Source organism: Sminthopsis crassicaudata, chromosome 1 (assembly GCF_048593235.1).
Source record: "Sminthopsis crassicaudata isolate SCR6 chromosome 1, ASM4859323v1, whole genome shotgun sequence".
Lineage (NCBI taxonomy): Eukaryota > Metazoa > Chordata > Mammalia > Dasyuromorphia > Dasyuridae > Sminthopsis > Sminthopsis crassicaudata.
Window position 1 is genome coordinate 749185889 of NC_133617.1, and position 23473 is coordinate 749209361.

At 43.2% G+C, this 23473-nt stretch overlaps 1 protein-coding gene across 6 annotated transcripts in view; it reads left to right on the forward strand.

The window, feature by feature from the left end:
- The window catches only part of STARD3NL (STARD3 N-terminal like), a 61878-nt gene that overhangs the window by 16381 nt on the left and 22024 nt on the right, over nucleotides 1–23473 (forward strand). For all 6 annotated transcript variants that reach the window (XM_074284486.1, XM_074284485.1, XM_074284484.1 and 3 more), the window contains exon 2: nucleotides 15546–15831. In XM_074284486.1, coding sequence (XP_074140587.1) covers nucleotides 15607–15831 — 225 coding nt within the window. In that variant the 5' untranslated portion in view covers nucleotides 15546–15606. The remainder of the gene's footprint in view (nucleotides 1–15545; nucleotides 15832–23473) is intronic.

Below are 23473 nucleotides of genomic sequence, written 5' to 3' on the forward strand. Positions count from 1 at the left end.
CCTGTCAACTGAAACTCAGCTGCTTCTGAAGCCATGCTGGCCCTAGGGGAGATGGCCATCATCTAAGTAAAGGATCAGCCTTTAAGACAAGAATCTTGACCGCTGTGTGTAAGAGAGACCCTTCTGTGATGAACAAGGTGGTCCCAGAATCCCAGAGGAGGAGGGATCATTTTCAGCTGGAAGGAATGGGGGGAGTCAGTGAGGACTTCTTGGAGAAAGGAACATTTGAATTGGGCCTTAAAGTGTGGGTAGAGTTTCAGATGATGGTGCTGGAGGACATTTTGGGGAAAGGGAATGACATTAACATAGGCAGAAAAATGGAAAAGTCTATGCCTGGGAGACAGTAGGGAAGTAGAAGGAAAGGGACTGGGAAAGGAAATGACAAGAAAAGGGGTCTGTGGTGGGCACTGGGAAGCCGTGGTACAATCTAGGGAAGGGGAATGAGGCAGTTAAGCTGCATTTTAGTGCCAGGGTCCCAGACCTAAGCTGGAAATAACTTCAAAGACCTTCCCAGGCCAAGTCCCTGTAATGTAGAGTCACACAGGCAGGTGCCCTTGGCCCCTGCTGCTCACTTCGGCTCCAGTGCCTCTGGCTGGGAGATCAGAAGTTCCAGAGTCGTGATCTCTTTTTTTGGAACCTATAGATAGAGAAGGCCCCAGGCTTTCTGGTATTTTGGCAGTTCTGTCTCTACCCTGTCACTTCCCTTCTCCACCCTCATTTATTTTTGTGTACATCTGTAAATTGGAGGTTACACATTAGAAGGGGCACTTTTTTTTTTTTTTTTTTTTTTTAGCTGCACTTTAAGAGATGGAAAAAAGATGGTGAGAAAAGACAGGGACTCAGCTGAGTTCTCCCCCAAACCCTTCCTAACACCTTTAATTCCCTCAAACAAAAGGACAGACAGGAAGAAATAATTTCCCAGCCAGTTACAGCTAAGAAGATTGATAGGAAAGGTCTTTAGCATCAGGGTGAGAGGGAAGTAGAGGCTAGTACAGGCTGCACCCACACAGTAGGGGCTCCAGTGCAGATCAGACCCCAGCAAATCAGAAATAGGAGCCACTGAATCAGCAGCAGCTGTGAATGCTTCTGAACTAGAACTTCTAGTCCCTAAAACTCTGGAAACAGCTTCACAAAATTCCTGAAGCTTGGGACAGTGCACCCTCCATCCTGGAAGCAGAGCTCTACTTTATCAAAGGGTTAAAAGTCAAAAAATGGCTGGAAAAATGAGCAAATAGTAGAAAAAATTTTGACCTGATATTATGGTGACAAGGAAGATCAAAACACACTCTTAGAAGATCACTAAGTCACAACTCCTACATCTGAAACCTCCATGAAAAATATGAGCTCAGACCGTGGAAGAGCTCAAAAAGGATTTTAAAAACCTTGAGAAGTAGAGGAAAAACTGGGAAAAGAAATAATGCCTTGAAAAGCATTAAAAGAGAGTATATGGATTAGTGAAGGAGGCATAAAAAATTCTGAAGAAAATGCCTTAAAAACAGACTAGACCAAATGGTAAAGAAGTACAAAAAACCCAATGAGGAAAATAAAAAGCAGAATTGTGAGCAGAAAAGGATTTGGTCAAATGGAAAGAGGCACAAAAATTCTCTGAAGAAAAAACTCCCTAAAAAGTAAAATTGGCAAAATGGAAAGGGAGGAACAAAAGCTCAATGAAGAATGTACTTCTTTATTTGAATTAGTGGAAGCTAATGACTTTATGAGAAATAAAGAAACAATAAAACTAAACTAAAAAATGTAAAAAACACAAGTGCAAAATATGTCATTGGAAAAACAATAGATCTGAAAAACAGATCCAGGAGAGAGAATTTAAAAAATTTTGGACTACCTGAAAACCAAGATCAGAAAAAGAGCCTAGGCTTTATCTTTCAAGGAATTGTCAAGGAAAACTGCCCTAATAGTCTGGAATCAGAGGGTAAGATGGAAATTGAAATAATCTATTGATCACCTCCTAAAAGAGAACTCAAAATGAAAACTCTCAGGAGTATAGCCAAATTTCAGAGTTCCCAGGTCAAGTAGAAAATATTTTAAGCAGCCAGAAGGAAAGAGTTCAATTTTCATGGAGCCATAGTAAAAATAACACATTTCACAACTTCTACATTAAAGGATCAGAGAACCTGGAATATGATATTTTGGAGGGCAAAGTAGCTAAGATTATAACTAGGAATTATTTAGCCAGCAAAACTGAATATCTTCTTCTTCTTCTTCTTCTTCTTCTTCTTCTTCTTCTTCTTCTTCTTCTTCTTCTTCTTCTTCTTCTTCTTCTTCTTCTTCTTCTTCTTCTTCTTCTTCTTCTTCTTCTTCTTCTTCTTCTTCTTCTTCTTCTTCTTCTTCTTCTTCTTCTTCTTCTTCTTCTTCTTCTTCTTCTTCTTCTTCTTCTTCTTCTTCTTCTTCTTCTTCTTCTTCTTCTTCTTCTTCTTCTTCTTCTTCTTCTTCTTCTTCTTCTTTTATTTTCAAAACATATGCACAGATAATTTCAGATTTTCCCCTTCTTCCCCCTTCCACCTCCTCTGGATGGCAAGTAATCCAATATATGTTAAATGTGTTAAAATATGTTAAATCCAATACATGTAAATATATTTATACAATTTTCCTGTTGCACAAGAAAAATCAGATCAAAAAGGAAAGAAAATAAGTAAGAAAATAAAATGCAAATGAACAACATCAAAAAGAGTGATCCACATTCAGTTCCCACAGTCTTATCTCTGGGTAGATGTCTCTCTTCGTCATAAGATCATTGGAACTGGCATCAGTCATTTCATTGCTGAAAAGAGTTATATTGATCAGAATTGATCATCATATAATTTTGTTGCCCTGTACAATGATCTCCTTGTTCTGCTCACTTCACTCAGCATCAGTTCCTGTAAGTCTCTCCAGGCCTCTCTGAAAGCATCTTCCTCATCATTTCTTATGGAACAATAACATTCTATAACATTCATATACCATAATTTATTTAGCCATTTTTCAACTGATGGGCATCCACTCACTTTCCAGTTTCTGGCCCCTACAAAAAGTACTGCCACAAACATTTTTGCACAGACATGTCCCTTTCCCTCCTTTAAGATCTCTTTGGGATATAAGCCCAGTAATAACACTGCTGGATCAAAGGGTGTGCACATTCTCCAGAATGATTGGATCCATTTACAACTCCACCAACAATGTATCAGTGTCCCAGTTTTCCCACAACCCCTCCAACATTCATCATTTTCTTTTCCTGTCATCTTAGCCAATCAGAGGTGCATAGTGGTGTCTCAAAGTTGTCTTAATTGGCATTTCTCTGATGAATAGTAGTTTAGAGCAGCTTTTCATATGCTTAGAAATGGTTTTAATTTCCTCATCTGAAAATTGTTGGTTCATATCCTTTGACCATTTATCAATTGGAAAATGGCTTGAATTCTTATAAAGTTGAGTCAATTCTCTATATATTTTAGAAATGAACCCTTAAATGTAAAAATGTTTTCCCAATTTATTGCTATTGAAGCATTCTTGATGAAAAGACCAGAGTTGTATAAAAAAAAAAATTTCACTTTCAAACATAAGTCTGAAGAGAAGCATAAAAAAGTATACAGGAAAGGGAAATCATAAGGGACTTAATAAGGTTAAACTGTTTACATTTCTTCTTGAGGAGATATTTGTAATTCAAGAAATTTATCTTTGTTAGAGCATTTAGAAGGGGTATATATACAGGACACAAGTGTGAATTGAATATAAAGAGATGATATCTAAAAAATAAAATTAAGGGTTAAGAGGAATGTACTAGGAGACAGGGAAAGGGAGATAGGGAATGGAGTAAATTATCTCATATAAAAGAAGCAAAAAGGGGAAACCGGGGGAGATGGTGGGGAATACTTGAACCTTACTCTTATGGGAATTGGCTCAGAGGAAATGACTTATATACTCAGTTGGGTACATAAATCTATACTAGCCTAAGGAAAATATGAGAGGAAGAGGATAAAAAAAAATTAGGGAAGGTGATAGAAATAAGAGCAGATTGGGGGAGATAGTAGTCAGAAGCAAAACACTTGAGGGATAGAGTAAAAGGAGAAAGAAAATAAATGGGGGTGGGGGAAAGAATAGGAACAAGGGAAATACAGTTAGTAATCATGACTCAAAAAGCTTTTGAAGCCAAGTTTCTCTGATAAAAGCCTCATTTCTACATATTTGATATAGGGAACTGAATCAAATTGTTGAAAATAGAGCCATTCCTTAACTGTTAAATGATCAAAAGATAACAGTTTTCAGATGAAGTAAGCAAATATCTATCTATCTATCTATCTATCTATCTAAGAAAAATGCTCTAAGTTACTATTGATTGGAGAAATGCAAATTAAAAATTCTGAGATACTCAAACCTGGCTAATAGGACAGAAAAAGAAAATGATAGATATTGGAAGGGATTTGGGAAAATTGAGACATTAACATACTGTACTAGGGAGGAGTTGTGAAATGATTGAACTCTAGAGCAACTTGGAATTAGGTCCAAAGGGTTATAAAATCATGCATACCCTTTGATCTAGCAATATTGCTACTATATCTTTATCCCTAAAGAGATTAAAAAAAGGAAAAGGATCTATGTGCACAAAAATATTTATAGCTTCTCTTTTCTAGTAAAGAATTGGAAATTGGGGAGATGTCATTCGGTTGCATGATGGAAAAAAAGTTGTGTTATATGATTGCAATGGAATCCTATTGTGCTATAAGAAATGATGAGCAGGATGCTCTTAGAAAAACTCAAAGACCACGAGAAAGGAAAAAAAAAAAACAGAAAAGGTGAAAGAAAATATTGTGCTGTGATCCATATTCATTCTCCACTCTGGATGTGGATGCTATTTTCCATCTTGGAATTGCCTTTGAATCACTGCATTATTGAAAAGAACCACGTCCACCACAGGTGATCATTATATAAACTTGATCATGTATATAATATCCTCTCTGTTCAGCTCCCTTCACTCAGCAATAATACATGTAAATCTCTTCAAGCCTTCTTTGAAATCAGCCTGCTCATCATTTCTTACAGAACAATAATGTGGAAATTTGTTTATTAACATTCTGACTTTATTTGTCAGATCAATAAAGAGCTCTACAGTCCTCGGATCTTGATTCTTCTCTCGAGCTCTAAGACTTCACAGAGGGAAGGTGTATATTCAAAGTGTGTTGAAACGACGGTCCAATCCACCTCCCAAGCTTGACGGACACACATTTCTTTGAGAGTGTGATATTGTGGAAGAACACTCGACCTTGGAGTCTAAGAACTTGAGTCTAAAGCTCTTCACTTAGTGTGTGATTTGGAGTAAATCCTCCATTCCTCAAGTGAAATGAGGCAATCAGGCCAAGTGACTTATAAGCAGCAAATTTCAGATCCTATGTGATGGGCATCCACTCAGTTTCCAGTTTCTGGCCACTACAAAGAGGGCTGCCACAAACATTCTTGCACATGTGGGTCCCTTTCCCTCCTTTAAGATCTCTTTGGGATATAAGCCCAGTAGAAACACTGCTGGATCAAAGGGCATTGGTCTAGATGGGAATAAACTTTGGTGTATATCTGGACATCCTTAAGGATTTCCTATAATCCTTAATGATTAAAGTTCTGAACAACTTCAGAGAAGACTATAAGGAGTCCCCTGTGGGCTTTCCTGATATTTCTCTTACAGGATTTCATTTGCCCTCCCCTGGACATTTAGCTTTTAAATGTGCTTTCCATTTTACCTGCATTCATCTTCCATTTGAATTCATACCAAAGAATTGGGCACTTGATGTTAGGTAAGAACTCTTGAATGTATTATTCAGTTAGTTATTAACTTGAGCTGGTTGGTCATTTAACTTAGGAATTATCGATGTTGCAGATTTCTATGTGTTTTTCCATTATTCATATTTAAAGTTGAATTGGTTTTAAAGGGACATAGTCACGAGAAGATCCAGCCAAGGGGTTTTTGGAAATGATTTCAATTTGGGTTTATTCACACTTCTTAAACTTTGCCATCGACAGGATTCTTTTGTCAAATAAAGGGATGTGTGTGATCTTGACTTTGTTTAATTTCCTGTGGTACTTCATATTGTTGATACTCCTCAGACTTCCAGAATCTGGTGCATTGCTCCCTCCCACTTCCCTCTCTGCCGCAGCCCTTCTTCTCAATGACCATTGTCAAGCTTTGAAAAAGTCGACAAAAAAAGCCTAGCTTTCCCCAAACTTTTCTCTGCTAGCACTTCAGCCAAGAAATGCTTAGCTTTATGTGATGGCGCCATATTTTGCTTGAATCCTTGTCCACAACTTCAGCTTTACGTACGTAAATGTCACACTATAAATTACAGATGAACAATTCATCTGAATTGGTGGAAGTTTCCTATACTAATAAAATCACATTTTTTTCTCTATGAAAATCAATGAGGGCCTTCATTTTAAATAAACAAAATGTTGATTTTTAACAACTTATAAATTGGGAAATAAATTGAAAATTTAATATCAATAAAACTAATAGTAATAGTCTCTCTCTTGTTTCCCTCTTGTTTTCCTTCTTTTTCTTGGCTACTGCTAAATACATACTGACTTTAGAGAAAGAACCAAGCATGAAGCTTCTCTTACAGATTTTTTTTTGTTTTCTACTTGATTATTTTGTTACTCTGAACTTCTTGTTGCGTCTGTCATTCTTAAAGAGGACAATTGTCATCTTGACTTGGACGTGAGTTGGATTTAAGCAATGCAGAGTCACGTGCTGTCATTGAAGTCTAATGGCAAGACAGAAACAAGGGCCAGGAGGCAGAGGATGGCCTTGGCTTCTCTGTGTCTGACCAAGCTCTAAGCACTCAGCAGTGCCCGCTTTAGCTGCATCGGAACAGATTATTCTTCCCCAGGCATCCTGCTGCAGGACGCCTTCTCATGCTAGAGGTAGACATCCCCCTGACTTTCCAGTAGGTCTAATATCTGTCAGGCTCCTTCAGCCTGACAAAGTTTGCCTGCCAAGATGGTTTTACCGCAGTGTGGCTGCTGTGCATGGAGCCACCGGTGAGAGCTGGACAATAGGTGGACCCCAAAGGTGAATGAGCAGCCCTCCTCATCCCAGAGGCGTTAGGCCCTCCTGAATATCCCATCCACCCCAGGAAAATCCGTAATGACCTTGAGGCAAACAGAACCGGTAACAACTCCTGCAGTAGTCCAGATGTGAGGTGGTGACTGATGGCAGGGAGGAGAGAAGGGAGGCCTTGGCCACAGTTTGAATATGAGGGAGACTGAGAAGTGTGGATGACTCCTAGCTTAGGAGAAGTTAGGAGGGAGGAGAGGGTCAGAGTGGTGGTGGGGAAGAAGATAAGTCGTCAGTTCTGGACTGTCAGCTTTAAAATGTCAACCACACATCCAGCTGGAGACGTCTGAAGGGCGGAAAAAATTAGGGCAGGAAGGGCAGATTTGAGAATCATGAGATACATGCATAGTTAGTAGATATATCCTTGGTGGCTGATGAGGTCCCCCAGTCAAGTCAGCCCCAGAGCTGCCCTCGTAAGCACGCTTCTGGGTAGAGGGCATGACACACATGAGGATCCACCAAAGGGCTGAGAAGGGCTGGTTGTAGAGGTTGGGGGAGAACCAGGAGAGAGGGATGTCCAGAATGAAGAGAAGAGCTGTCAAGGAGGAGAGCGGTCCACACTGTCAGCAACTGCAGAGAGCTGGGGATGAGCACTGAGAACAACACTGAATTGGGAGACAGAGAGATCCCCGGTGCCTTTGGAGGGAGCCGAGTCGGGGATGGTGGGGTCCGAAGGTAGATGCCTTTCACAGAGAGTGGAAGAGAAGTGACGATGGTTAATGGGGACGGAAAGATCGAGTGAAGGGCTTGGGGGTGATGGAGAAGACGAGCGCACATTTGTAGGCAGTGACAGGGAAAGACCGAACATAAGTGATTGAATCAGGATCACAGGAGCCAGCTGGTGGAGGATATGAGGGCGTGGAATGGGATCACTTGAGTAGGTTGAAAGAAAGGTTAACCTTCCAGGTTAAGAAGATTGTGTGTTTCTGAAGAAACCATTGTGTTCAATATGGCAAGGAATTAAGCAGCCTGAGGTGGAGCTGGGCCGGGGCTCTGGCCAGCCCAGTTCTGTGACCTGGTAGATCTGCAGGCACAAAAGGCTTTATGTTCTCTTGCCAGGAGAAGGGGAACAGTCCTTCAGGATCCAAGGTAGAACGAAAAGGGGGGAATGGCTGATGTTTATAATCTCCAGCCCCAGGAGTGAGAACATTCTAAGTCTGCCATGAAGCCTGCTGAGCTGACTGCAGATGTCCACACACAAAAACCTGGTCCTGATCTTTGCCCTTCTGATTCTATAAGCCTCTGGGATTGAAAAATACACAGAGATCTTCTGGTAAGCCACCATGCTATGTTCCACTTAAATCAAATTACAAGAAGGAAGAGGAGCTGGACAAGACCACGATTCTTTCCACAGCGTTCTTGAGAAATGGTCATCAAGCTCTGCCATCAGAGATGGGGAACTTACTACCTTCCCAAGACAGTCTATTCCACTTTAAAGAATTCTAATTGGTAGGAAAACTTTCTTTCTAATAAAGTCTGACTCAGCACAGTCATGGCACAGAGTTGTTCTATAAGCTGGTTACATCTTAGCATTAGTTATAGTAGGTACAAGGAAGGGGCTTATAGAAGCCGCCGTCTGCCTTTGGAGGCGAGGCTCTATGTACTTTTGGGGGAGGGGGCAGACCCTAAATAATCTGCTTGTCGAAAGGCTCTTTTGTTGGTCTAATATGAGAGAGTCTCTAGGGAGAGGCCATCTAATATCTCGTTCAATACCTTCATCCTTGGACTGGGGAAACAGCTAGAGAAATTAAGTGCGAAATAACCTGCTAGATAATAATTATAACAGCTTATATTTGTGTATTTTTACCTGATTCTTTCTTTAAATGCTATTTCAAGTTACCTTGACAGCAAGTTTGTGAGGTAGGTGGGAGAACATTGTATTCCTGTTTGGATAAATGAAGAAGCTGATTGTTTTTCAGGAAAGTATCACCCAGAGTCATCCTTTAGATCATTCCCAACTCTTTGAAAATTATCAATGTTGAGTCTTCCTGTACAAAATGACTAATATGGCAATATTTTGCATAATTGTGCATGTATAAATACCTATATCTGATTGCTTACTGTCTCAGGGAGGGAAGGAGGGAGTTCGGAACTCAGAGCTTTAAATAAAAATGTTGAAACATTTTTAAAAAATGAAAAGATATTTATAATAATGTATATAACCTGGTCCGGTGTGTCATCAGATACTTAATATCAGGGGTGGCGTAAGTAAGGAGATGCTGGCTGGAGGTGTTTGCCATAGTGTTAGAATCCAATGCAGAGTGAGGTTCTCTAGGCAGGGGGAAGTCCTCCCAGTGCTCCCGTTTGAGTATGATCTTGTGCGGATTGCATCAAGCCTTCAGATGTTGCAAAAGCTCCTGGGAAAGCTCTGTAATTATTTAAATAAATCTAAATTAATAGAGTGGACTGATCTTCCACACTATTAAGATCAAGTGTATGAAGAATGATTATGGCTCACGTTATAACATGTCGTGGACCCCTTGCACTGTGTGAACTGTTACTGTGTGAACTGGGTATAGAAAATGAGATAGACTGTGGGCTGGGCCCGTGTTTAACCTGAATTACTTTGGGGAAATCGCTGTCTCGAGAATCTTGGGACTGTCAAGGAGCTTTTCTAAGACTCATCTTTTCAACCCCCAAACTTGGCCGGCCTTGTTGTGTGGCAATGAAATATGGAATAGGACGATTAAAAACAAGCATCCCTTAGGGCAACGGAAAGGGCCATGGCTGGCTGGTGTGTGGTCATGTGTTGAGTCCAGAGGATAACAGTATCCCTGATGTCCCTTCACTGGTCCCCTTGAGAGATGAGGAAAGCAAGAAAGTCCTGGGCTAAGGAGTCCCCCATGCTGACCCTTGGGGAGGAAATGGGCAGGCATGGCTGGGTTTTCTTCTGCATTTTGGAGGGAACTTCCAGACTGATGCAATCACAGTTCCAAGTATTTCAAAATACCACTAATTTGTTAATTTTAAAAATTCCATGTTCTTGACACTCTTGTCAGTATTCATAGCATTTCCGGCTGTGGTCCGTGCCTAGGAGATCGTCGTTTTAGTATCTGAGTTTTAATCCGAAGAGCTGTCTGAACTCTGAAAGGAAAGTTCTCATTGATGTAACTGGAAAGTCAGGACCTCTGGCAGGGGGAAAGCCTGATTAGTCAGGGCTGGTCATTGCTTTGCTTGTTTTTCTAATACGGAGTAATGTTTTTATGTTGAAGATTTGTGTTGTTTAAATTCAGCAAGTCCATCTGTGTGTCACAGTGCAGCATGAATCACTGAATCAAACTATGTTCACAGCAAACACGCTCTTTGCACAGTGATTTTCTTTGGTTGTCAGAGCTTTGACATTTCTTGTGAACGTCATTTGAGTATTTCCATTGATTACCAGACAGTCTGGGGGAAAGAGCCCTGTCAATGAAGACAGAAGTGTGCTCAAGCCCAGCTCCTGTCACTTGGGACCTGGGGCATCTTGGGTAAATTCTATTTCTTCTCCAGGACTCAATTTCCTCAGTTCTGCCCGAGATGACCTTTCAGTCCCCCTGCCATCTCTAGCCACTTATTCTATGGATGTCTAAGAGTGCAGCCTCTCGTTCCAGTGGCTGAGCATTGTCTCTCCAGACTGTCGCAGTTGGATGTCGGAAGACGGAACCCTCCCCGCCCTGTGCCCTTCTAGGACCGAGTGATGCTTCCTGCTGCTGGGCTGACCTTCCTGTGGCTGCGTATTAGAGAGAGCTTACCAAGACCAGGAACACTGGAAGCTGTGATTTCCCTTAGCTCCATTTCTTGGGCAAAGAACTAAAACCAGCTCTCATTGAGTCTTCCCTTTTATTCGTTCTTCTGACTTTTGTGGGCTTCAAAAAGACACATTTAATTTTCTAATACTGAGAATGAAAATTGGTGAGCTTCTGTGGGGCAGTAGTGGGGGGCAGAAGCCATGAGTGACAGTCAGTGCTCTGTTCCTCCTGAATTGGAGAAACGAGGCTAAAATCCTGCAGATATGCACACATTTACGTAGAAATTATAAACATTTTTATCCCTAGGAGTGTGTCTGGATATATATGATTAAGTAAGCCTACAGTTGACACCCTCCAGGCTTTGTTTTTCTTTTAGCTGCAGCTCCTAGGTAGAACTGGAATTAGATTGCTGAATCCACTTGAAATAACAGGGCTTCTAGGACAGGGCTTCTTAAACTCTTTCAACTCTTTACTCCTTTTGGCCCAATAAATTTTTATGTGGTAAAGCAAGTGTACAGATCAAACATTTACTGATAAATAATAGTAAATTTGTTTTAAATCAATTCTTGGTATCTATATATATTTACCATTTATTAAAGACAAAAAATTTGCATGCTGGAGCAGCTGGGTGGTGCAGTGGATAGAGCACCAGCCTTGGATTCAGGAGGACCTGAGTTCAAATCTTACCTCAGCCACTTAACACTTCCTAACTGTGTGACCCTGGGCAAGTCACTCAACCCCAATTGCCTCAGCAAAAATAAATAAATAAAATAAATTGCATATTAATGAGAGGAATGTGTTTGTTTATTTTTACATAATTAAAGCTTGCCAAATTTTTCCTGACCTCCACACTCAGTTACATGAGTATCAGCATGCACAGTTTAAGAAGCTTTGCTCCAGGAAATTGTCCCTAGATATAGAGCTGAAAGGGATATTAGGGGTCTTCTCTTCAACCTTCTTGTATTACAGATAAGGGAACACCAGGTTCAGAGAGCTGGGATGAATTGCTTGAGACCTCCACATAGGTATGGAGAATTGCAGTATAAACCCCGTTATCCGGTCTACCCAGGTGTCTTTGCTTCCTGCTTCTAACAGTTACTCCCTGAAGGCTCAAGGAATTTCCAGGCTGACATGAATAGCAATCATCCATGGAAACTTTTGCGAAAACACTATTCTAAAGGCCCCGAAATAAAGATTGCCTTGTCTCAGCAATGAAACAAATGAAACAAAATGAAACAAAACTTTCTCTTGAAAAAAATTTCCCCTGGGAAGGAGGTTAGCGATTGTAATAATATTTGGCCTCGAGGTGCAATCCGTGGTCCGATTCTTGACAGTCCCGGTCTGTGCAAGACTTACCGTCTTGATTTTCTGGCTGGAGCCGCTGATTGACTTTTGCTAATACTTCTGTGTTTAATGAATATGCCTTAAATTATTGATGAATAGAATACAAAGAGAAGTTTGAGCAACAGAAATAAAGTAAAAGAGAATGGAGACGGCTGCTTCGTTCATCAGAGAAGTTTCTGGACCGGGGGAATTTTAGCAAACATTTCATAGGAAGCCCAGAGGTGTGTTGAGGCACAAAAATATTCAAAGTAAATGAATTGGTAATGACGTGATCATGGTGATCAAAGAACACAACCCTCCCCCTCCCATTCATTTATTCATTCCATCCTATTCATTTCAAGGTGCTTTCATTAACCTCCTTCATCCATTTCCACTTGGTTTGGAGGCCCAGTAGGTAGAGTGTGTGGAGGGGCCTGGAGTTAGGAAGTTCATATTCAGCTTCAGATCCTCAACCTACCCGTGTGATCCTGGATTAGTCACTCTGTCTGCCCCAGTGTCTTCATCTGTAAAATGGGAATAATAACAGTACCTACTTTGTAGAGTTGTTGTGAAGATCAAAGGAGATCAAGATTTAAAGCACTTAGCACAGTGCCTGGCACAGAGTAAGTGCTAAATAGATGCTAGCTATTATTATCATAGCTATTATGCGTCTTTGAGATAATTAAATTTGGGGCGGGGTAGTTCAGATTATAGAGTTCTTTTTTAGAATACATACAAGACCTGGATTTTGGTCCTGATTCCGGCCCACCAGAAATGTGCTTTTTTTTTTTTTCAGAGTAGGTATGCTTGCGATGTTCTGTGAGGTTTCCCATGCCCCATATCCCCTGAGTCCAGGTATCTTTCACCTCATTCTTGCCGGCTGTCAGGGGAAGGAGTAGGTAATAGATTGAAACCTTGATGTAGTTCTCAGTGACCAAAGCAGGACACTGAATTCTTTCTTCACCTGAATCCAGGTTTAGAGAAACTGCTGTTTATCTGAGTAGGGGAAATTAGCCCTGCTCATTCCTGCCTGGCCCAGGCCAGGAAAACCTTTGGAGCAGTATAGGAGACAATGTAGGAAGTGCAAACCATTTTTCTAGCCACTTAGGGGATTCCATCTCAAACTCATTTTAAAACCAAGACCTGACCCCCCCTCCCCCCATGCTTTATTTCTGGTGTTTGCTTGTGTGGCAGAAAAGCCTTGTTGATGCTTTAGAGCAGTGGTCCTCAGACTTTTTAAATAGGGGCCAGGTCCCTGTCCCTCAGACTGTGGGAGACCGGACTAGAGTAAAAACAAAAGCTCCCACCCTGTCTCCGCCCCTCAGCCCATTTGCCATAATCCTGCGGGGCCACATAAAAGTCCTCAATGGGCCGCCTCTGGCCAGCGGGCCGTAGTTTGAGAACCCTTGCTTCAGAGAGATAAATTATTAACATCTGTTTTTCATTCTGAGAATCCGAACGATTACCAGCCAATGGCTTTGCCTTGGCTACATAGTAGAGCTCATCTTGTGCATCTTGGGTCCGACCAGAAATTCTGCCTAACTTTCTTGGGGCTTATTTCCTGATCGTGTCTAATTGCTTGCCTAGAGTGATCGGAGTTTGTTGTACGTTATGGTGTTCATGGGGCAGCTGAATTCTTGGTCTTTATGACCAAGCCTGGTCAGTCTTTGCTGATGCAGACATTGGCGGTTACCCAAATATAGAGGATCAGAGAAGGAGCTAAAGTTAGACCAGATCCTCTTGGCCTTTTTATGGGACAGTCTGGGGTGCCGGCTTCTGCAGGGTCCCTCTGCCTGGGACCTCCCTAGACTTTGTGTGCGATAGACCTCTACTTTTGGTTTTTATGTAACTTCATTTTTGATCTGCATCCAGCAAATCAGCTTCATTATAAACAACAAAAAAGAGAGGAGAAAAAGGAATTCCACCTCTGAATCAACCACGTCTGATAACATTTCCCACCATGATCCCTGGAGCTTCACAAATAAGGGAAGGAGGAACATAGGATTTCTTTGGGATAAAAGTGGCCAATACAATTCTGTAGCCATTCAATGTATTTATCTTCTTTTAGTCACATTGTTACATTGGGTTTACTTTACTACGGGGCTTATTTTTTAGGGGATCACCTTGTTGTTGCGTTGTTGCAGAGTTTATTTTTTAGGGGAAGAGGTTCCACTTTATTCCGTGTCAGTGCATGTGAGTTTTCTTGGTTCTCTGAATTCTTCCCGTATGTCACTTCTTAAGAGTTCAGGAATAATCCCTTCTGTTCATTTACTGCAATGTCTTCCCCAGTAAAGCCGTGACCTGTTCTAGTTCCAGTTCTTCGTAGCCACAACAAGTCAGTATTGTATCCCTCAATTTAATTATGATGAATACCTCATGTGTTACCTCATGTGTAACAGGCCCAGGTTCAGTGAACAGACATGTTCAGTGTCACATGATGGAGTGAGCTTTGGGGTGCACAGGGCACCGGGCCTAGAATCAGGAAAACCTGAGTTCAAATTCAGGCTTAGAAACTTACTGTGGGACCTTGGGCAAATCTGCCTCCGTTTCTTTAACTGTAAAGTGGGGATAATAATAGCACCGCTTCTCAGGCTTGCTGTGATAATTTTTGTATGATGCTCAGCAGTGTCTGACACATAGCAAGTCCTTAATAAATGTATGTTTCCTGATTTTTTTTTCCTCACTGTTTCTTCTGCCACAGCACTGTGGGGTGAGGGTAATGGAGTCTGGGCCATTTCTCTGGGGGTTGTGCCAGATGCTTGGAGTCCACCTTTCCCTAGGACAATAATTATGATGGCGCTTCTTATTGGAGAGGTAGAATCTAAAGTTAAACTGTGGGATAAAATCCATAGTGTCACAAATCCCCTAAAATCACCCTGGAAATATCTTTGAAGTTGGAAAGGGGTTGGGGTCTCTCGAAAAGTCAGAGCTACTTAAATTCCCATTTTTTTCTGCTTCCTCATTCCCCATGGATGGAATTCAATTGATTCCCAAGTTAAACATGCGTGTGATGTGCCTTCCCTGTATCTAGATGTTGTACGAGCCAGGTTATCTCGCTGTCAGTGGTAGATGCCGTTCTCACATCAGGAAGTGGCTTAGTTACTGCCCAATTATGGGTTCCCATCCTACGTTGTCCCTCCTTTTTGCAAAATTGGGTTTCTCTTTTGCCAGGTTATAATGATATTTTGAGTAAATAAGAAAAATAAAATTGGAAATTCTTCCCTTCCTGTTTTCCGCTGTTTTGAGCCTTCGGCCTGGCCTTTAATTTCCAAGTGAAGCCTTCGTAGTGTGTCTCATTATTAGCCTTTCTTCCCCAAGCTTTCTGTGAAAGGCTCGACGAAAGGCTGTTTGACAAAGTGCTTCAAGTAAACTAACCTTGTGTTTCCATTTCTTTTGCTCGAAAGATTGTTCCTGAATGCTAGTGATGGTGAAGCCGGGAAAAGGTTCCTTTAAATCACCACCAGGATGAATCATCTGCCGGATGATCTGGAAAATGCCCTCAGCGGAAGTCAGGGCTCCCACGCTTCTCTGCTCAACGTCCACTCCATCAACCCCGCCCAGCTGATGGCCAGGATCGAGTCCTATGAAGGGCGGGAGAAGAAAGGCATCTCCGATGTCAGAAGGACTTTCTGTTTGTTTGTCACCTTTGACCTCTTGTTTGTTACTCTGCTGTGGATAATAGAGTTAAATGTGAGTGTTGCTCTTCCATTCATTTTAGCTTTTCTGGTTTCGGAAAATCGAAACGGTTTCACATATTCTGTTTAGCCCATCGATAGAGTGTAAGTGAGCTGGTGAGATAGCCAGAGGATTGAACTTTGAAGGCTCCGGGTTTTATTGGGATTTTAAAATTTAAACTGAGGAGGTTTCTATTCTTATTTGTGTCCTAAACCTTCTCTTCCTCAGTCTTATCCTCTTTAGTTCTCTCATGATGGGGCTCAGAACCGGAAGGAGGCTTCAAGGATTTCAGATCGAGTCTGACTGGGACAGAGTAGAACAAGGCGCTCACCTCCTCCTGTCTTGTTGTCCATAACTAGATTTCCATTATAATTTCCTCTGTCCTCATGACAGACCTGTGATGGAGGTGCTGTTATTATCCCCATTTTACAGATGAGGAAACTGAGACTTAGATTAAGCCTAGAGTAACACAGCTTGTCAGTGTCTGAGATAGCTTTGAACTTGATTCTTACTGGCTTCAAATCTGGCATCTAGTGCACTTCTACCACTCCCTGCTCTCTGGGATCAAAGCAGCTTTTGGCAGCACCGAAGAGTAAGTCAGATTGAATTGGAAGTCCCCCGAATCTCAGTCTTTTTTTCCAAATGTATCATTATATAGCAGTTCCTCCTCCTTCCTTTATAATGTCCAAGCTAGCTCTCTGGAGGACCTAGGGATCAGCTTGAGTCCCTGGTCTTCCGGCAGAGAAGTGAAGGAGGCAGGAGAGCCGCCACATGGCTGGTCAAAGATGGAGTCTGGAGTCTTCTCTGCTGAGAGCTGTGGGGGAGAGCACTGCGGCCCAGAGAGCACTGCGGCCCTCCCTCAGCCCTTAAATCCTTCGGTACCATTACCTCACTACATCACATTGAGCTTCTACAGCCATAAACACCATGCTGGGATTCAAATATATCTTTTCAGAGTTCCGGCCTGCGACATCTCTTTACTTTTTTGGGTTTTTTGAACCAAAGTGTGCAGACCAGGGTTCTCAAACTACAGCCCGCGGGCCAGATGCGGCCCACTGAGGACGTTGATGCAGCCCACAGGGTTATGGCAAATGGGCTGAGGGGCAGAGACAGAGGGTGAGCTTTTGTTTTTACTCTAGTCCAGCCTCCAACAGTCTGAGGGATGGTGAACTGGCCCCTATTTACAAAGCTTGAGGACCACTGGTGTAGCCATTCATTTATCCCTTTTAAATAATAACTTAGATTTGACTCATCGGGATAGCACAAGGCACTCTTAACCTGGGGTGTGGAAACTTAAAAAAATTTAATAACTGCATTTGAATATAATCACTTTCCCTTTTAACTTCTCTTTTATTTCATGTGTTTAAAAACATTGCAATTCTAAAACATCTAATAAAATATGAGTTAGTCCACAGGCTTCTTCAGACACCAAATGCCCCTGTGACCCTAGAAATGTTCAGAAACTCATCTAAAGCACGAATTCAGGCCCCTTCTCTGGAGGGTTATCTGCTCTTGAATTCTAACTCGGACCATTGCAGTCGCTTGCTGTGGCTGAGGGGTGCTCTGCCTATCTCCTTCTCTCCCTTCTTCGATCCATCCTTCATTCAGCCACTAAAGTGCTTTTCCCAAATTCCAGGTCTGATCCTGTTACTCAGGAAACTCCAGTGGCTCCCTATTGCCTCCAAGATCAAATATAAACTGCCCTTTGGCATCCAAGGTGCTTCATTACCGACCCCCCTCCTGCCTTTCCAGGCTTCTTATATCTTTGATCCAGTGGGTCTGGACTCCTGGTTGTGCGACAGACAAAACCCTCCATTTCTTGGTCTGTCTCAGGCCTAGAACACTTCCTCCCCATCTCTGCCTCCTGGCTTCCCTGGTTTTCTTCAAGTTCCAACTAAAATCTATCCTCCTGGAAGCCTTCCCAAATCTTCTCAATTCTAGCACCTTCCCTTTCTTAATTATTTCCTATTTTTCCTGTACAGTTTGTATGTGTTTTTTTGGTTTATTTTATTTTATTTTATTTTTTAACCATCTCCCTCATTATATTTTAAGTTCTTGAGGGCAGGGACTTATTTTTGTATCTTTTTTTGTGACCCCATTGCTTTGGATGGAAAACAAACTCCAGCAGATGTTAAAACTCACTACTGTGGCACAAAATTATGCCTCTTTCTGTGATTCTTGAACTCCAGCTCTGGACGATTGCAATAGCTACTAAGTCTGCCTGCCTCAGTTTACCTCCGTCCTTCATTCAGCCACCAAAGTGATGTTCCTAAAACACCGGTCTGATCGTGTTACTCCTTTGCAGTGCCTAGCACGTCAGTAGGTGCTTAATAACTGTTCATTTCTCTATTCATTCATTCATTTATTCCTTATCTATCCCATTCTCCAGTGAGTGGGATTTGTGTTTGGGTCATGACTTTGACCCCATGGCTTTTGCTCCAACTCTGCAGTAATATACTTGCTTCTCCCTCACCAAAATGTTCTCCAATTCCTCGATTTCCTTCGATGAATATATCTCTTAATTGGTACTAATTACCATGAAACAAACAAACAACAAAAAGACTAGTGCCCATTCTGTAGTGCTTTAAGGTGTTTGCATACGTGTATTTTACACATGGTTCAGATTTCTGGTATTCTTCCTTATTTTTATTCTCTCCATTGCCTTTTCCTCTTGGTACCCTCGGTTCCCTCCCTTTTCTCTCCCTGGCTCCCTGAGGATCTGGCCCACAGTCCCTGAGCTTTGCTCAGCTCTGCTGATTGCTTGGATCTCCCTTTCGGGGAGGATTTCTTCTAGGGTGAAGACTGGACTTCCTGTAATTAACGTAGTGTGTTTATTTTCAGGAAATAATTATCAGCCAATGACTCAGATAACTGATAGGAGGAGGCAGGCTGGCTTTAGATGGAGCTAGTTTTGAGTCTGGTCTTTGGAGAACGATGCTGAGCATCCTAAAAAGAGCCGCTGATCATAGCTGGAAATGTGTTCCATCCATTACCTCAACCTTAGAAGGTAGCAATTAAGTTCAAATAAGTTTCTTAAGAAATAATTTATTTCCAAGATAGGTCTCTTCTAGTTTTGTTTCCATTTAAAAACCTCTCTCTTTGTAGCATTGTCCCATTCGAATGATGAGCATTGTCAAAGAAAGCCGGCTGTTAACAGCACAGGAGTGTTTGGTGGAGGAATCTGCATTTCTTTCTTTCTTTCTTTCTTTCTTTCTTTCTTTCTTTCTTTCTTTCTTTCTTTCTTTCTTTCTTTCTTTCTTTCTTTCTTTCTTTCTTTCTTTCTTTCTTTCTTTCTTTCTTTCTTTTTCTTTCTTTCTTCTTTCTTTCTTTCTTTTTCTTTCTTTCTTCCTTCCTTCCTTCCTTCCTTCCTTCCTTCCTTCCTTCCTTCCTTCCTTCCTTCCTTCCTTCCTTCCTTCCTTCCTTCCTTCTTTTCCTTCCTTCCTTCCTTCCTCCCTCCCTCCCTCCCTCCCTCCCTCCCTCCCTTCCTTCCTTCCTTCCTTCCTTCCTTCCTTCCTTCCTTCCTTCCTCCCTCCCTCCCTCCCTCCCTCCCTCCCTCCCTCCCTGCTTCCTTCCCTCCTTCCTTCCTTCCTTCCTTCCTTCCTTCCTTCCTTCCTTCCTTCCTTCCTTCCTTCCTTCCTTCCTTCCTTCCTCCCTCCCTCCCTCCCTCCCTCCCTGCTTCCTTCCCTCCTTCCTTCCTTCCCTCCCTCCTTCCTTCCTTCCTTCCTTCCCTCCTTCCTTCCATCCTTCCTTCCATCCTTCCATCCTTCCTTCCATCCTTCCATCCTTCCTTCCTTCCTTCCATCCTTCCCTTCCTTCCATCCTTCCTTCCTTCCTTCCTTTCTTCCTTTCTTTTTTTACATTTTTTTAATTCTAGCTTTTTATTAACAAAACATATGCATGGATAATTTTTCAACATTGGCTCTTACAAAAACTTCTGTTCCAACTTTTCCCTTCCTTCCTTCCGCCCCCTCCCCTAACTGGCAGGTAGTCCCATACATGTTAAATATGTTAAAGTATATGTTAAATACTATCTATATCTATATATACAACACACACATTTATACAGTTATCTCACTGCACAAGAAAGATCAGATTTTGAAAGAAGATAAAAATAACCTGAAAAAAAATTAAAATGCAAGCAAATGATGACAGAAAGATTAGAAATGCTGTGTGGTCTGTACCCATTTCCCAGTGTTCTTTCTCTGGGTATAGCTGGTTCTGTTCATTACAGATCAGTTAGAACTGGGAATCTGCATTTTCAAAACTGGTTTTTGGGGTGGATAGCCACAGTGCAGACGTCTCACTTCTTCACGCTGGCCACCAGCAGGTTTTCTTATAAAACCGAGTAGGTGTGGGAGGGAACGCTACCCGCGGCTCCCTCGGAGCCAGCCGCCTTTACCCTTCGCACCCCCGCCGGCTTCCGGTGCTCTTCCTTCTCCCTTGCTCAGATCGTTCTGCTTGCACCTCACATTAATGGTGGAGACCTCTTTCTCTCTTATGGCCTCTTGAACCCCAGAGATCAGACTCTGGCCCATCCTGGGCTGAGTGCTGGGGCATGATTGTAAACATAAGGTAATTTGAATTGAAACAACTCTGTGCGTGTTCATTTTGATGTTTTCCCAATGGAAATAAATTGTGCCCAGTATTACTGATGAGAGTTAGGGAAGGGGGAACCCTTTTGGGTCAGCCAAGGATAGTCCCGCGATGGCGCAGAGTCCCCTGTAAAGGAATTTACAGGCCCCAAAACCTAGATTGATAAAAAGGTTTATTGTAGGGATTTGGAAGTAAAGTTTAGTTAGTAACGTTGAGGGTAGAGATAAAAGGGCACCGGAATAGGACTGGTAGGCCGAAACCCTTGACATGACTGACATAAGGATGCCATGCTCAGGACTTCTGCAAAGCATGGACTCCGGGGTTGCTCCTTTTATAACAGGGGCTCTTGGTGATCTTGAAAGTGCGTGGAGTCCCAGGCTCCTGGCGGGTTTTCAGCCAGGGCCAGCATTGAATAGAATTCAATGAGTTTTTAGATAAAACTGTTTATGGGGGTTGGGAAAACTCAAGTTAGCTCAGACCTGGTGGGGTCTGGGGAATGCCCGGATATCATTGGAATTCAGAAGGGTGCTTTTTGACCAAGATTTGTGAATCAAAAGCTCCTAGCTTCTTCAGCCATTGGGGGGGGGTTGGAAATCAGAAAGGAATCTTAAAGGGACCTCGACCCCCGTCATTACAGTTCGGCTTTCTTTAGACTGTTGGGATGATCTCCTGAGGTGTTAAGGGAAGGCCGTCTGGCGCCCGGAGCCTGTGAGTGGGTGACATCCTCCAGGTTACAGTAAGTGTCAGGGAGGGCTTGGAGCCCGGCTTGTTGGAGTCCAGAGCTAGTGCCTTTGTCTCCGGAACGAGGAGGCAGCTTTTCTTCAGGTACAGGCAGCTTCTGATGGCCTTTACGGCCGTAAGCCTGTGTTTCTATGACATTTTTGATTCCTGCCTCAATTTCTTTATTGTAAAATTAGGGGTTTGGACTAAATGGCCTCAAGGGTCTCTTCAGAGCCTTGGTCTGTCATTCTACCAAACTCCAGACAATGGGGAGCTAAATTCTAGATGGTTACTGGGTGCTCATAAGGAATGCCAAAGGAGCGCAGCCCTGAGGCCTGGGAAGGAGGGAGAAGGGAATAAGCTTTTTTTGTGTTTGCTTTTTTTTTTTTCATGTATTATTTCATTTTCATCCTTACCACAAATCGTTGAGGGAGATGCTGTTATTCCCTTCGTTTCAGAGGCTGAATGACTTGCCCAGGATCCCAGTTACTATTTGTCTGAGCGGGATTTGAACTCATCTTCCCAGCTCCAGGCTGAGCTCTCGGGCCCTTGCTCTCTTTGACTGTCTGCTTGGAGCCGAGGAAGTTGTTAAATATTCACAGTGATTTGCAAGTCAGAAAGTGAAGTGAAAGTCTCTCCCCTTTCTTTTTGCTCCAGTCCCCGATAGTTGTTATGAATTAATTTGGAGGCCATAGGTCTACACTAAAGTGAACTTAATTGAGCCCAGCGTCGCCTCATTTCATTCCTTGTTCTTGTCTGGAAGCTGAAGACTCACCCATGATCCTGTCTTGAGGCCCTCGGGAGCCTCCCTTGGCTTGCTGTAGCTCTTGATGCTTAGGGCTTTCACAGATCCCCTGCTAGGCCCCCATCTCCTGACGGAAGTGAGGGAGAGAGACCTGATGGGAGGTTTTATGACACCCACCCAGGCTTCTTCCTCAGTGCCTTCGGTTTGTCATTTAAAAAGGGCCTAATTTCTACTTTGTGGGATGTCTGCACCCTTTATTTACCGAGATGGAGGCTTCGTTGTCATTCTCTGTGGCTATGATTTGGTGTTCGCTCCAGGCTCGGGACCGCCACGCTTGGCCCACCCACCAGCTGCAGTGAACCTTTCTGGACCTCTGGTCCCCTCATCTGTCAGCTGAGGGAGTCGGACCATGTGACCCTTGAAGTCCCTCCCAGCCTAAATGGCGGGCCACCAGGCCAGCTTGCCCCGAGCCGTCCTCCCCTGCCCGGGCACCCGTGTTGGTTCAGTGGTTGCCTTCGGGACTGGCTGAGCGGCGCCATCGTGATTTCCTTTCCTTTGATCGGTTCCTCTCGGTTGATGCTTGATTTTTAGTGTTGGCCTGTGTTAGTTATTTGTGCTTCTTTCCCAACTCTCTTTGGCCTCTGGTCCCTTAAAGTAAATGAAAGCCTATCCAAATAGTCCGAGGTGATAGGAGGATGGGCCGAGGGTCCGTGGTTACTTGTTTCTCCTCGTCTGAAGCTTAGTGCCTCCTGCATCTTTCCTGCCCTTGTGTAATCGGTTTCCTTACATCACAATACCAGATCTGAGCAAGGGTAACGCTCCTGTGCTGCAGGTCACGGCCCCGCAGGTCCATCCCGGTTCTGCCGCCTGGCTGCTGACTTCTCCTTGTGCTTTCACAAGGTGGTAACCAAGCCATCCGGGCCTTCGTTTAGATTTGGAGGAAGAATGTGGAACAGCATAGGATGGACTGCTCCGTACCGCCCCCTGCCGTCCTCCTTCAGCCGGACGGGCCCCGCTCGCGTTCGGGGTCTCAAGACCCGCTCGAGGAACATTTGGGGTTTGGCCCTGAGAATTGGCAGGGAGTCCGCAGCCGGGCTCAATGTTAGGTGAGAAGTCTCGCGTGGGGGAGAAGGAGCCGCCGGTGAGGCCTCGCTAGCACTTGACTGACTCTTCCAGAACTTCTGCATAGACTGTTTGGTTTTTTCAGGTAAAATTTATTGGGAAGAACAGAATCACAGAACTCTGGAGCTGAGAGGGAGCAGGGTGGAGATCCACAGTAGAGCTCTCGTTTCCACCCCGCAGAACCCAGCAGACCGGCGATCTTCCAGGCTATTCTAGAAAAAGACATCCCGATTACCTGGAAAGTGGGGGAGGGCCTGACGGGCCTCCGTCCCCTCGCCCCCACCGCATCCCACAGCAGCCAGGCCGTATGGGTGAGGTCTAATGGTCAGCGCCTCCTCTCCGTCTTCTGATCCCCGACAGCGGCGCGCCAGGCCCTTCCACCAGTTCTTTCAGTAGCCAGGGATGGCGGTGACTCGAATTCACCGGGGGCAGCTGGTTATGGGCTCTCTTCTCTTGGGCATCTGGGCCCTCTGTGTT